The 12,491-nt window shown below is 38.2% G+C and overlaps 1 protein-coding gene across 1 annotated transcript in view; it reads right to left on the bottom strand.

The window, feature by feature from the left end:
- The window catches only part of CPE (carboxypeptidase E), a 249,223-nt gene that overhangs the window by 67,662 nt on the left and 169,070 nt on the right, over window positions 1-12,491 (bottom strand). The window contains exon 5 of the mRNA XM_053703802.1: window positions 10,355-10,537. Coding sequence (XP_053559777.1) covers window positions 10,355-10,537 — 183 coding nt within the window. The remainder of the gene's footprint in view (window positions 1-10,354; window positions 10,538-12,491) is intronic.

Below are 12,491 nucleotides of genomic sequence, written 5' to 3'. Positions count from 1 at the left end.
TAAAGCACCAGCTCAGTTGCAACGTGTTCTCTTCAAACAGTGCTTCGCTCTGGCTGCATTGTGTTAAGGAAAATTACACAGTGCAGCCAGAACAGCCTAATGTGGAGCAGTGCTGCTAAGAAAAAGCGCTAACAGTTCCTGCATGTGTCCTATTCTTTCTGCAGACATGCTATATTTTCAATGATAATATCTCAGATCACAGCATGTTCTGCCTTGGGGTTTGCGTCAAAATGAGAATTTATATCATTGTCAGGTGCCCACCTGTTCAAAGGATATGAAACCCCAATTTTTTTTTTCACAATTCAAACAGAGAATACCATTTTAAAAAACCCTCCAATTTACTTCTATTATCTAATTTGCTTTATTATTTTGGTAGCCTTTGTTTAAAAGCATACTAGGTAGGCTCAGGAGAAGCAATGCACTACTTGGAGCTAGTTGCTGTAGCGACTGCAAATATACATCTTTTCATTGGCTTAGCCAATTTGTTTAGCTAGCTCCCAGTAGTGCATTGCTGCTCCTTCAAAAAAGAAAACATGTTTCTGCATGGCAGTCATTATAGGTTGCAATACTAGTAACTTCATGTAGGTATATTGATTATCCATCAGTTATCTTCTGAAATCTGTTTCATCAGGGCCGGTGCTAGGCTACTTTGCGCCCTAGGCAAGACCAGCTACTTGTGCCTAAAACATTTTTTTATTACGTACATTTGCTACTGGTTACTATAATACACCTATGTGTCATTACATGACCTGCTGGCCACACTAATGCAGGTAAGTAACTGATGGTTACTCACAAAACACAGTTCTTAACTCCTTGTATTAAATGGATTAAATATGGATTAAGAGAGGCAGCTAGGGTGAGCTGGAGGCTGTGTGTGTAGGTGTGTGAGAGACAGGCAGATAGGGTGAGCTGCCATGTTGTAACTTAGGTTACCTTCTCTGTTGTGGCCAATTAGGGACAAATATAAATAGGTCACTAGAGTATGCAGCCAATAGCTGTGTGGAATATAACAGTGTTCTGCACTTCCATTTCTAACAGGAATTGAAAAGCTCTCGATTTCAGAGTGGAATTACAGGAAAGGAGGACAAAATAAACAATGAAAGTATAATGCAGAGATTATATATATCATCAAGGAATTAGCTTTCCAGTTGCAACCTCCTGTATTGCTCTAACTATTTTCTATATCATGTAATATGAAATCAAATTTGAACTGCTAAAGAGACTGCTATATTAAAGAACCAAAAGCAACAAGGGGTTAACTGACCAAAATATCTATATATTTTACTCTTGCCTCAGCTGTTAACTTATTATTGTTTTAAAAAAATGTTGTTAAGCATGTTGCTTTGTGTGTTAAGCACAACTTAAACAATTTAAAAATGAGCTCCTAAACTAAAGGATACAATTCTTTAGAGCAAGCTGTGACTAAACTATGTATTCTGGCAATTGTGAAACCGCCCAGCTTCCAGACATTCAACACCCCTTTTAAGACCCAAATAAATAAAACTTAGCTGCATGATTGATATGGTCACATAGGAGTACAGGGACCAATGATTCATAGACTGCTGACAGACTCACAAAGACACAAGCAAACACGCTCAGAGTTCTGATTGATATTTTATGAAGTGTCCAATCTGATCTGTGTAGCAGAAAACATACTATGATGCTAATATGTTATATATATGTATATATGTATATATATATATATATATACAGTATATATATATATATATATATATATATATGTGTGTGTGTGTGTGTGTGTGTGTGCTAATATACTGCTAATATGGAGTATATACACACAGACATTAAAAAATAATACTTAAAATCTCTGCTACCTTGTCAATGCAAGTTTCCCGTGCTCTGTCCCTGATTGGCTTGTGTGGAGGCAGCGGGAGTGGCAGTGATGGACAGGTGCATGGGTGTGGCCCGGGAGAGGCGAGAGCGGGATAGGGGTGCGACCTGGACATGGAGGGCAGGGCACAGAGTTTTGATTCATTGGAACCAGAGTGGGGAAAGGGGGTGCTGCTCCTGTGTCTCAACCTGTAGGTACTAGGGACAGTTACACACACAGTACTACACTACATAGGACGCACTTCTGTACTACTATGTTTACTGCTGCACTAGCTTGCGGGAAGTTACACTGTGAACTTCCTATTTGCATGTAAATGTCATGGCGGTCGCATCACACCACCGTTACTGTGTGTCATCCTACTTCCCAAAGCCTATAATTGGTCATCTGAAAGGATGCTGCATTGGATGCTGTCACTTTTATAACATCTTCCTCATGTAGTGCTAGTGTCTGTATATTTGGTGGTGGCCTGCTAGAAATCTGCAATATGGCCCCCAACCCCCCCCCCCCCCCGGTAATTTGAAACACATCCCTTATTGATACAATAATTTTTTATGTACATTGGTATTTTGTGCCGTATCCTTATTGATCAGGAACGAACCCTCTATGTACGAGTGTCGATCTTCTTTAAAATGAAGATGGTGATCATTGATCAATGCTTTGTAGAGGCAGTGAAGAAAAACAGAAACTTTCAAACATAATCAGAATTTGTTAAACAACTGCTGTAACTGAATCTTACTGTGTTAAAAAACAAAATAAAAAGTACAAAGCTTAAATGTAATAAAAGTTAAAGGACCCAATCTGAAGTGTAAAATAATATAAAATAAAAATCAAAAAGCGAAAATGTGATACAAATGTCATGCTGTGCTATGTACTGGGCTTGTCTCTCCTTCACATACAGAAATGTAAAGAACACCCCTGAGAGAGGTAGAGCAAAATCTACCTGTCTAGAATCTTGTAAGTGAGAGATCTCGCATTGCTGGAGGATCATTTTAGATCATATGATACCCAGATCTACCTTTCCACCCCTGCACTCTCTCCTTCTGTCAACTCTCACATAAGCGACTGCTTATCTGGCATTTCCTCCTGGATGGCCTCTCACCACCTAAAAATAAATATGTCCAAGACCGAACTACTTCTAATTCCCCCCTCTAGCTCCACTGCAGTCTCTAATTTTTCTATCACTGTTGGCGGCACCACTATCTCCCCATCACCCCAAGTCCGCTACCTCGGAGTCACGCTTGACTCAAATCTGTCCTCATTCCCCACATCCAACTGCTCTCTTCATCCTGCCGCAACCACCTACGCAATATCTCCAAAATTCGTCCGTTTCTGAGTGCTGAAACTACCAAACAGCTCATCCACTCCCTGGTAATTTCCCAACTTGACTACTGTAACAACTTCCTAACTGGCCTCCCTCTCTCCCGCCTCTCTCCCCTCCAATCCATCCTAAATGCATCTGCCAGGCTAATCCACCTCTTTCGACGCTCTGTTTCTGCTGCACCTCTCTGTGAGTCCCTTCACTGGCTCCCCATTCACAACAGAGTTAAATTCAAAATTCTCACCCTGACCTACAAAGCCCTCCCCAATGCTGTCCCACCCTACCTGTCCTCACTCATCAACAAATATACTCCTGCCCGTCCCCTAAGATCCAACAACGACCTGCTTCTTGCATCCTCTACCAGACTTGCCCCTAACCTCTACTCCTTTAAATGTTCCCTAAAGACCTTTCTGTTCAGGGAAGCTTATCACCCAACTTATTAACAAACTAACTTCACTTAACTAACAGTTGCCCTCTATCTCCTCACTAATATTCTCACCTCTGCAGTCCCCACCTCCTGTTTCCAATCTTCCTACCCGTCTAGATTGTAAGTTCCCACTGGAATAGGGCCCTCAATTCCCTCTGTATTTGTCTGTAAAATTTTGTGTCTTATCGGATTGTTTCTCCACTGTACTGTTATCCTTGTACCCATGGGCAGCGCTGCGGAATCTGTCGGCGCTTTATAAATAAAGAATAATAATAATCATATCATCTGAGCGGAGAGCTTTATGGGAGATATCTCTCATCTTTCTGGGACTTTCTATTTCTTAGAGAATTTAGAGAAGTCTGCACTATAATATCTCTCTAAGCTAGAGAATCTTTAATCATCAGGGCCAGAGAGAGTATTACTTTGATATGATTCAAGGTATTGTACCTTTACTTAAATAAACGTTTGATCTTTTCATTGATCAGATTTATAAATGCCCTTATAACTTTAAAGAAATACTAAACCCAAATCTTTTCTTTCATGATTCAGATAGAGCATGCAATTTTAAGCAACTTTCTAATTTACTACTACTGTCAGATTTTTTTCATTCTCTTGCTATCTTTATTTTAAGCTTATGAGCCAGCCCATTTTAGATTCAGCACCCTGGATAGTGCTTGCTTATTGGTGGCTACATTTAGCAAACCAATAAGCAAGCATAACCCAGGTTCATTCCAACCACTAAAACAATCTGTGTCACAGTTTTTTTAATCAACACATCCAATCTCTTGAGATCCCAACTTCTACATTTATGGCAGTCATAAAAAAAAAATTCTATGCCTGCTGACTTCACATATGAACCAGCAAATTAACTTCCTGGTTTATATTATACTTTGAAAATAATCATAGGAATAAAAATTAAACTGTAAAATAAGTTTCAATCTTGTTAAAAATATGATACTCAGGAACTTAGTGCATTGTCTCGAACTTTGTCTCGCGCTAAGAATAAACCACAATCTGGTATTACTAGTGGATGGCTAAACCATCGCGGAACTTTTTTTAGTACGTCTTATACTTTTAATGGACAGAGCCAGGAGCACTATTAGAGCTTTCACTGCACTTGTTTTACAAGTGGTAAGTTAAATATTATGGTGCTGTTGTCAGCATGCCCCTGACTATCATTCAAACAATAAAAAATAACTTTGGACTTGAAATATGAGCTCAAAAAAAGAAGATATATTGACTATACTAAAGCAATTGTAATACGCAATAGTGTTTCAATATTTTAGCTAAATTTGAAGCCTTAATGTTTGATTTTTGTACTTTGATGCTTTATAAAACTGGTTAAATGAATTTTGAGTAAGGAGTAGAAATGGGAGAGTCACCAATTCTGAGAAGCCCCTAATGCAATTATTTGTGTATATGTAAAATTTTCTAATGATCTGTAAATCAGATTATCTGATTTAACACAATTAAATTTAACTGATGACTTTGAGAGAAAACACCACCAAGACGATGTTTAGGTGGTACTTGACCCCAGTTAAAACCGCTCATATGTCATCTAATCATAATAGGTCTTGTTATAGAGGATGTGGGGAAGTAGGCTCCTATTGTCATATGTGGTGGGAGTGCGGAATGGTGAGAGATATCTGGGCTAAAACATCAGATCTACTGAGCTCTGTTCTAGATGAACACATTCGATTGACACCGTTACAAGCTCTTTTACATTTCCCACTACCTCAGTTTAACAAACAGATAAACACATTCATTAGAATCATTAGTACGATTACCAGAACCTGCATAGCAAAATATTGGAAAACCTCAGCACCACCCTGGGAGGAAGTAGTCAATAAAATTTCTCTAACATACCACATGTATGAAACTGCTTCGCAGTTACTAAACACACAGACACAATTTGAACAGATCTGGTTTTACTGGACACTGAATAGACATAGACTCAATAGATGATCTCCTGTAGCCTAGAAATAGGGGGAGAAGATACCAAGACCTGGAGGGGAGGAGAGGAGGGGACACCCGGCGACCTAGTTTACCCTTTTGTTAACTTTTCTTTTCTGTATTTATTACTTTTTTTTTTTTTTTTTTTTTCTAAGCTGATGTTGGGATTTCTAGAGAGACCTTAAGAAATGCAGCTTAGGTTCGGTTACCTGTTAAAATTTACATTTAGTAATATTGAACTGTTGATTATACTTCAATATAGTTATTTAAGAAAATGGTTAAACATGGGACAACACAATCTGGAACAATCCAGAAAAGAAAGGAGGATATGGACAAATATATGATCAGAGACTTAATGTTATGGAAAGGCTCGAGAATCCTTGAGCAGTGATTGTATAAGGTAAATGATACTCCTGTATGGAAGAACAGTTACTCAACCCACAATATGTTGCAACTCATACTCACTCATCTCTTTCCTAATGCTCAGTTAATTGTAGATTGATTGTTTCATATGAAAAGATCTATTTTTTTGTATTGTGAAAACCCATGTTTCTAATAAAAAAGATTTAAACATAAATTTAACTGATGACAATAAGAAATAGGGGGGTGCTAACTGTCTGGATTAACCAAAGATAATACAAAAAGAAAAAGTGACAGTGTACTAGCACTCTTGCAAGTACCAATAAGTATATATGGATGGCATAGAGGGTCACCTTAAACAGGGATTTAATAAAACATAACTTTTATTCTATCAAGTTAATAAATACAAATGAATGTATGGTGTGTGCTTTAAAACTTAGATTAAGAAAATATATAGGGGACAAATATCCACAAGAACACTTCCAAATTATATACAATCTATAGTCCTGCGTCCCACGCAGCTTCAGTGCAAACTCACAATCGCTCAGATCTGCAAAGTAGTTATCTACAAAGGGGATTGACCCACCAACAAAATTAACTGTGATAATGCAGTCAGGAGCAAAATTAAGCACCGGTCTGTGTAAGTGCAAGTAAGCTAAACTATAGGCTCAAAAAACAGAATTAAACTACGGCTATAGAAGTGGAAATTGTCCCCTAAACACGCCTGATGCGCATTTCGCCATTATCACGGCTTCCTCAAAGGCTAACCCGATCCGGGATCGCCTCCTAGCCTTTAAACAGATAGCTAACCAATCAGAGTGGAGTGTGGATACACACCCACTGGTTCAACCTATCAGAATCACAAGCTCCCATTGGATAGGAGCCGTCACAAGTGTTGCAACGTCACCCTGTCATGCTGCACAGTAAACAGAGAATCATCTGTCATAGAAATTGCGAGTTTAAGAAACATGTTGTGATCAAAGCGAATAAAATTATTCCAAATTAAGGACATATTGTCAATCAGTATCTCATCCGATAGAGATCAGTATCAATCTAGTTATGACAAAAAATAAAAAATAAATAAGACATTGAAATTCCACATCGGAACATACTGGGTATAATTCTACAATGGATGTTACTACATTGTATGTTAGCGCAACTCCGGAGGGGCACAATTAGAGATTAAATATCCATTCTAAATATAGAATGGAGATAAAGTACCATTATTCAACTTAAGAATTCCAGAAGGTATGCTACATCATACATAAGCAATTCATAATGATTAAGCCCTCAAATGTAGCATATGGATAAATAGTATGCATACATCGATATTAATAATATTATGTGGTGTATCTGTAGGATCAAGTACTCAAAATAAAATTGGATCTTAACTGATGTTATTTATTAGATGTCATGATGGTACAGTGAACACTTGGTATTATAAAAGCCTTAATAATTCCCAACTTAATTTATTGTAATAAATAGTATAACTTCATAACCCAAACTAAAACTGGATAAAAAAGGGGGGGGGGCATATTAAATAAATTATACAGTAAATTAATGAGGTCAAAACGGTTATCATAATTATTGACCACAAAAATCTGACATCGTTGTTACGATGTGTTTATACCAAGCATTTTATAATGTTACTTCCACAATGAGTGTTGTATTAACTGATTAGTTTAGACTACACATAGTATAGACAGAATGAGAGCCTTTGGGTTAATAACCATACCATAAAGAGTAATGATACTAGATCTTAAAATACTATAAGTATGGTACTCAATATCTGCTCTAATTTAAAGAGACAGTAATCATATTCCACTTATATCATATGTATGAAAAGAGAGCAATCCACTGTTTTGTTCTATATACATATAATAAGCATAGTAATACAAATTCTCATACGTGAACATTAGGGTCACATACCCAGAATACAGAGTATCTAAACTATATGTATAGTCGATGCAGATTCGATTAAATGGCACCAATATAGTATTAGTTAAAAACATAACAACTGCTTTCCCCTTTGGAATAAACCATATTGTTTGTTATGGTCTGTTAAACATAATACAGAAGGAATATTATAAGAATGATCCAAAGCCATCTTGTTCGTTTAATCCATATGGTACAAGTGTATTTAGCCAAAATATCCATCAGCATTCAGCTTGGAGTAGCATAGACTCTACATCACCACCTCTTATGCCTGGTCTAATTACTTGTAATACACATACTTTTAGACGTGGTCTGGTATCATGTTGATACAGATAATGTTGTGCCACAGGGGTCAACTTTTTATCATTCTTTTTGTCCGATTCGCAATTTTTAATACTATTAACGTGTTCTCCCAGCCTCACACGGAGTTCACGTGTTGTGATCCCAATGTATCTTTTTCCACAGTTACATAGCAGACAGTATATCACATTCTTAGTTTTGCAATTTGCAAATCCATACATATATTTGTTTCCAGTTTTAGTGTTAGGGAGTTCAACACTATTAATGTATTTGCAAAAGCAACATCCCCCACAATAATCAATGGCATAACTTGTTACACACATACTATACAGTATACACTATATATATATATATATATATATATATATTTATATATATATATATATATATATAGATACAGTTGTGCTCATAACTTTACATACCTTGGCAGAATTTATTATTTCTTGGCCAATTTTCAGAGAATATGAATGAGAACACAAAAACTTTTCTTTCACTCATGGTTAGGGTTTGGCTGAAGCTATTTATTATCAAACAACTGTGTTTACTCTTTTTAAATCATAATGACAAAAGAAACTACCCAAATGACCCTGATCAAAAGTTTACATACCCCAGTTCTTAATACCGTGTATTGCCCCCTTTAACATCAATGACAGCTTGGAAGTCTTTTGTGGTATTTGTGGATGAGGATCTTTATCTTCTCAGATGATAAAGCTGCCCATTCTTCCTGTCAAAAAGCCTCCAATTCCTGTAAATTCTTGGGCTGTCTTGCATGAACTGCACGTTTGAGATCTCCCCAGAATGGCTTAATGATATTGAGGTTAGGAGACTGAGATGGTGACTCCAGAACCTTCACTTTATTCTGCTGTAGCCAATGACAGGTCGACTTGGCCTTGTGTTTAGGATCATTGTCATGTTGGAATCTCCAAGTATGTCCCATGCGCAGCTTCCGGGCTGATGTATTTTTTGATAACATACTGCATTCATCTTGCCATCTATTCTGACCAAATTGCCTGTGCCTTTGTAGCTAACACATCTCCAAAACATCAGCGACCCACCTCCGTGTTTCACAGTAGGAATGGTGTACCTTTCATCATAGGCCTTGTTGACTCCTCTCTAAATGTAGCGGCTATGGCTGTGGCCAAAAAGCTCAATTTTGGTCTCATCACTCCAAATGACTTTGTGCCAGAAGGTTTGAGGCTTGTCTCTGTGCTGTTTGGCTTATTGTAAGGGGGATACTTTGTGGCATTTGCGTTGTAATGGCTTTCTTCTGGCGACTCGACCATGCAGCCAATCTTTCTTCAAGTGTCTTCTTATTTTGCATCTTGAAACAGCCACACCATGTTTTCAGAGAGTCCTGTATTTCACTTGAAGTTATTTGTGGGTTTCTCTATGCATCCCGAACAATTTTCCTGGCATTTGTGGCTGAAATTTTAGTTGGTCTACCTGACCGTGGTTTGGTTTCAACAGAACCCTTCATTTTCCACTTCTTGATTAGTGATTGAACACTGCTGATTGGCATTCTCAATTCCTTGGATATTTTTTTATATCCCTTTCCTGTTTTATACAGTTCAACTATTTTTTTCCCGCAGATCCTTTGACAGCACTGGATGAAAGATGCAAGGGTCTGTCAGGAGTCCAGAAACTCATTGACCTTTTATACACACACACACACACTAATTACAAGCAAACAGATCACAGGTGAGGATGGTTACCTTTAATAGCCAATCAAACCCCTTTGTGTCAACTTGTGTGCATTTTATCAGGCCAAAATCACCAGGGTATGTAAACCTTTGAACAGCGTCATTTGGGTAGTTTCTGTTGTCATTATGATTTAAAAAGAGTAAAGACAATTGATTGATAATAAATGGCTTCAGTCAAACACTAACCATGAGTGAAAGAAAAGTTTTTGTGTTCTCATTCATATTCTCTGAAAAATGGCCAATAAATCATAAACTCTGCCAGGGTATGTAAACCTATGAGCACAACTGTTTATATATATATATATATATATATATATATATATATATATATATGTCACTCAACAACACTAAAATGAGGCAGGGAAATTGACATCTATAAATTGCATCTATCCACGTGTCATTGGTTTAATGAGAATTGACACAAAAATTGCAAGGACATATCTCTTACTGCACCCATTTTGTATATTCTTTCATGTGACTAACTAGAATTTGTAATTCTAATTACTTACCTCCTGGGACACTATACCAAGCAGCACCATTTGTGGTTCCATCAATAAAACTGGTGTCATCATCATTTTTTCGGCATGGCTGTCTGTTTCCATCAGACATAGCTGGATTTAGAGATGAGTAGGAGCGGGCTAAGCTTTGGAAAATGGCGTCATCAGGGCATGCACTGTATTCATGAACACTGCCTGTAAGGTAGGAAATCATAATCTCAATTAAATAGATTAAACCAATGACATTAGCAGTAGTCCATGGGTAACCACAAAAATAAAACTAAAGTTGCATCATACAAAATAATCTCAGTGGCAACTCTTGTACCATAAGAATGTTGCATGTTGCACACATGAGCTACTCATCATGGAATAAATACATGTGACTCAATTAAAGATGCATATACTTGTATATAAACTGAAAATTCCCACTGGAGGGTTTCCTCCATCTTGCTCGCCTAACCATGAATCAGAAGGATAAAAAAAGCTTTATTTGGAATTTTTGGGTGTAAAAATAAGTAACTGTAAGTAGTTTCTTATCTGTAAGAATACCCTTACTCAGCATGTATGTATCCTATATTATAAAATGTCAAGTATGTTTGTCCAATGCAGTCATGCGCAGTAGAGACCGCGCGCAGACAAACATACCTGGCCTTAACCACAGGCGCGGGATAGCTTCAGGAAGCTCCAGCATGGAAGCTCCAGGCATCTGCCCCATGTCGAGCCGGAGCGCAATCTGTGCTCCGCCTCCATATGAGGGCAGATGCCTGACGTTACAGATGGTAACACTGTGTGTGTTACCATCTGCAACGATCTTCTGCTGGTGCCGACGGGAGGTGTGGGCGGGAGGCGAGTGGCTGGTAGGCGGCTCAGCAGCGGAGGGGGGCAGGAAGGGGAGAGAGTGGGAGGGCCCTACACTACAGAAATTGTGAGACAGAGAGGGATGGGGCAGCTCCACTACAGAAAAGGGGTTTGGGGGGGTACATTCTTTATAGGTTTATAGGTACTGACAGACAGCTGCTATTACCTAAGATGGTGGCAAATGTTAGAGAGGGGAATGTTAGAGAGCTGTTTGAGGTTAGAGGGTTAGGGGGATCCTACACTGCAGAAAAATAAAGAAATAGAGGGATAGAGATAGAGGGATACAGATAGAGGGATAGGGATAGAGGGATAGGATAGAGGAATATAGATAGAGGGATATGAATAGATGGATAGAGATAGAGGGATAGATAGATAGATAAATAGATAGAGATAGAGAGATAGGATATAGGCATAGGGATAGAGGGATAGAGGGATAGAGGGATAGAAATAGAGAGATAGAGGGATAAATGGATAGAGGGATAGAGATAGATAGATAGATAGATAGATAGATAGAGGGATAGAGGTAGAGGGATAGATGGATTGAGGGATAGGGATAGAGGGATAAGGATAGAGGGATATAGATAGATGGATAGAGATAGAGGGATAGATGGATAGGGATAGAAGGGGAAGGGATAGAGGGACAGAGATAGAGGGATAGGGATAGAGATAGAGGGATAGATGGATATGGATTGAGGAATAGGGATAGATGGATAGAGAGATAGAGGGATAGAGAAAAGAGGGGTAGGGATAGATGGATAGAGGGATAGATGGATAGAGGGATATGGATAGAGATAGAGATAGATGGATAGAGTGATAGGGATAGAGGGATAGGGATAGAGGGATTGAGAAAGAAAGATAGATAGATGGATAGAGGGATAGGAATAGATGGATAGGGATAGAGAAAAAGGGATAGATGGATAGAGATAGAGGGATAGGGATAGATAGATAGATAGAGAGAGAGAGAGAGAGAGAGAGAGAGAGAGAGAGAGAGAGGATAGAGGGATAGAGATAGAACGATAGGCATAGAGATAGAGGGATAGGGATAGAGGGATAGAAATAGAGGGATAGGGATAGAGGGATAAATGGATAGAGGGATAGAGATAGATAGATAGATAGATAGATAGATAGATAGATGGATAGATAGATAGATAGATAGATAGATAGATAGATAGATAGATAGATAGATAGATAGATAGGGATATAGGGATAGATGGATTGAGGGATAGGGATATATGGATAGAGGGATAGGGATAGAGGGATAGAGATAGAGGGATAGGGATACATGGATAGG

Source organism: Bombina bombina, chromosome 2, assembly GCF_027579735.1.
Source record: "Bombina bombina isolate aBomBom1 chromosome 2, aBomBom1.pri, whole genome shotgun sequence".
NCBI classification, from domain to species: domain Eukaryota; kingdom Metazoa; phylum Chordata; class Amphibia; order Anura; family Bombinatoridae; genus Bombina; species Bombina bombina.
Note: the sequence above shows the minus strand (reverse complement) of the source record. Positions and strands in the feature narration are given on the sequence as shown.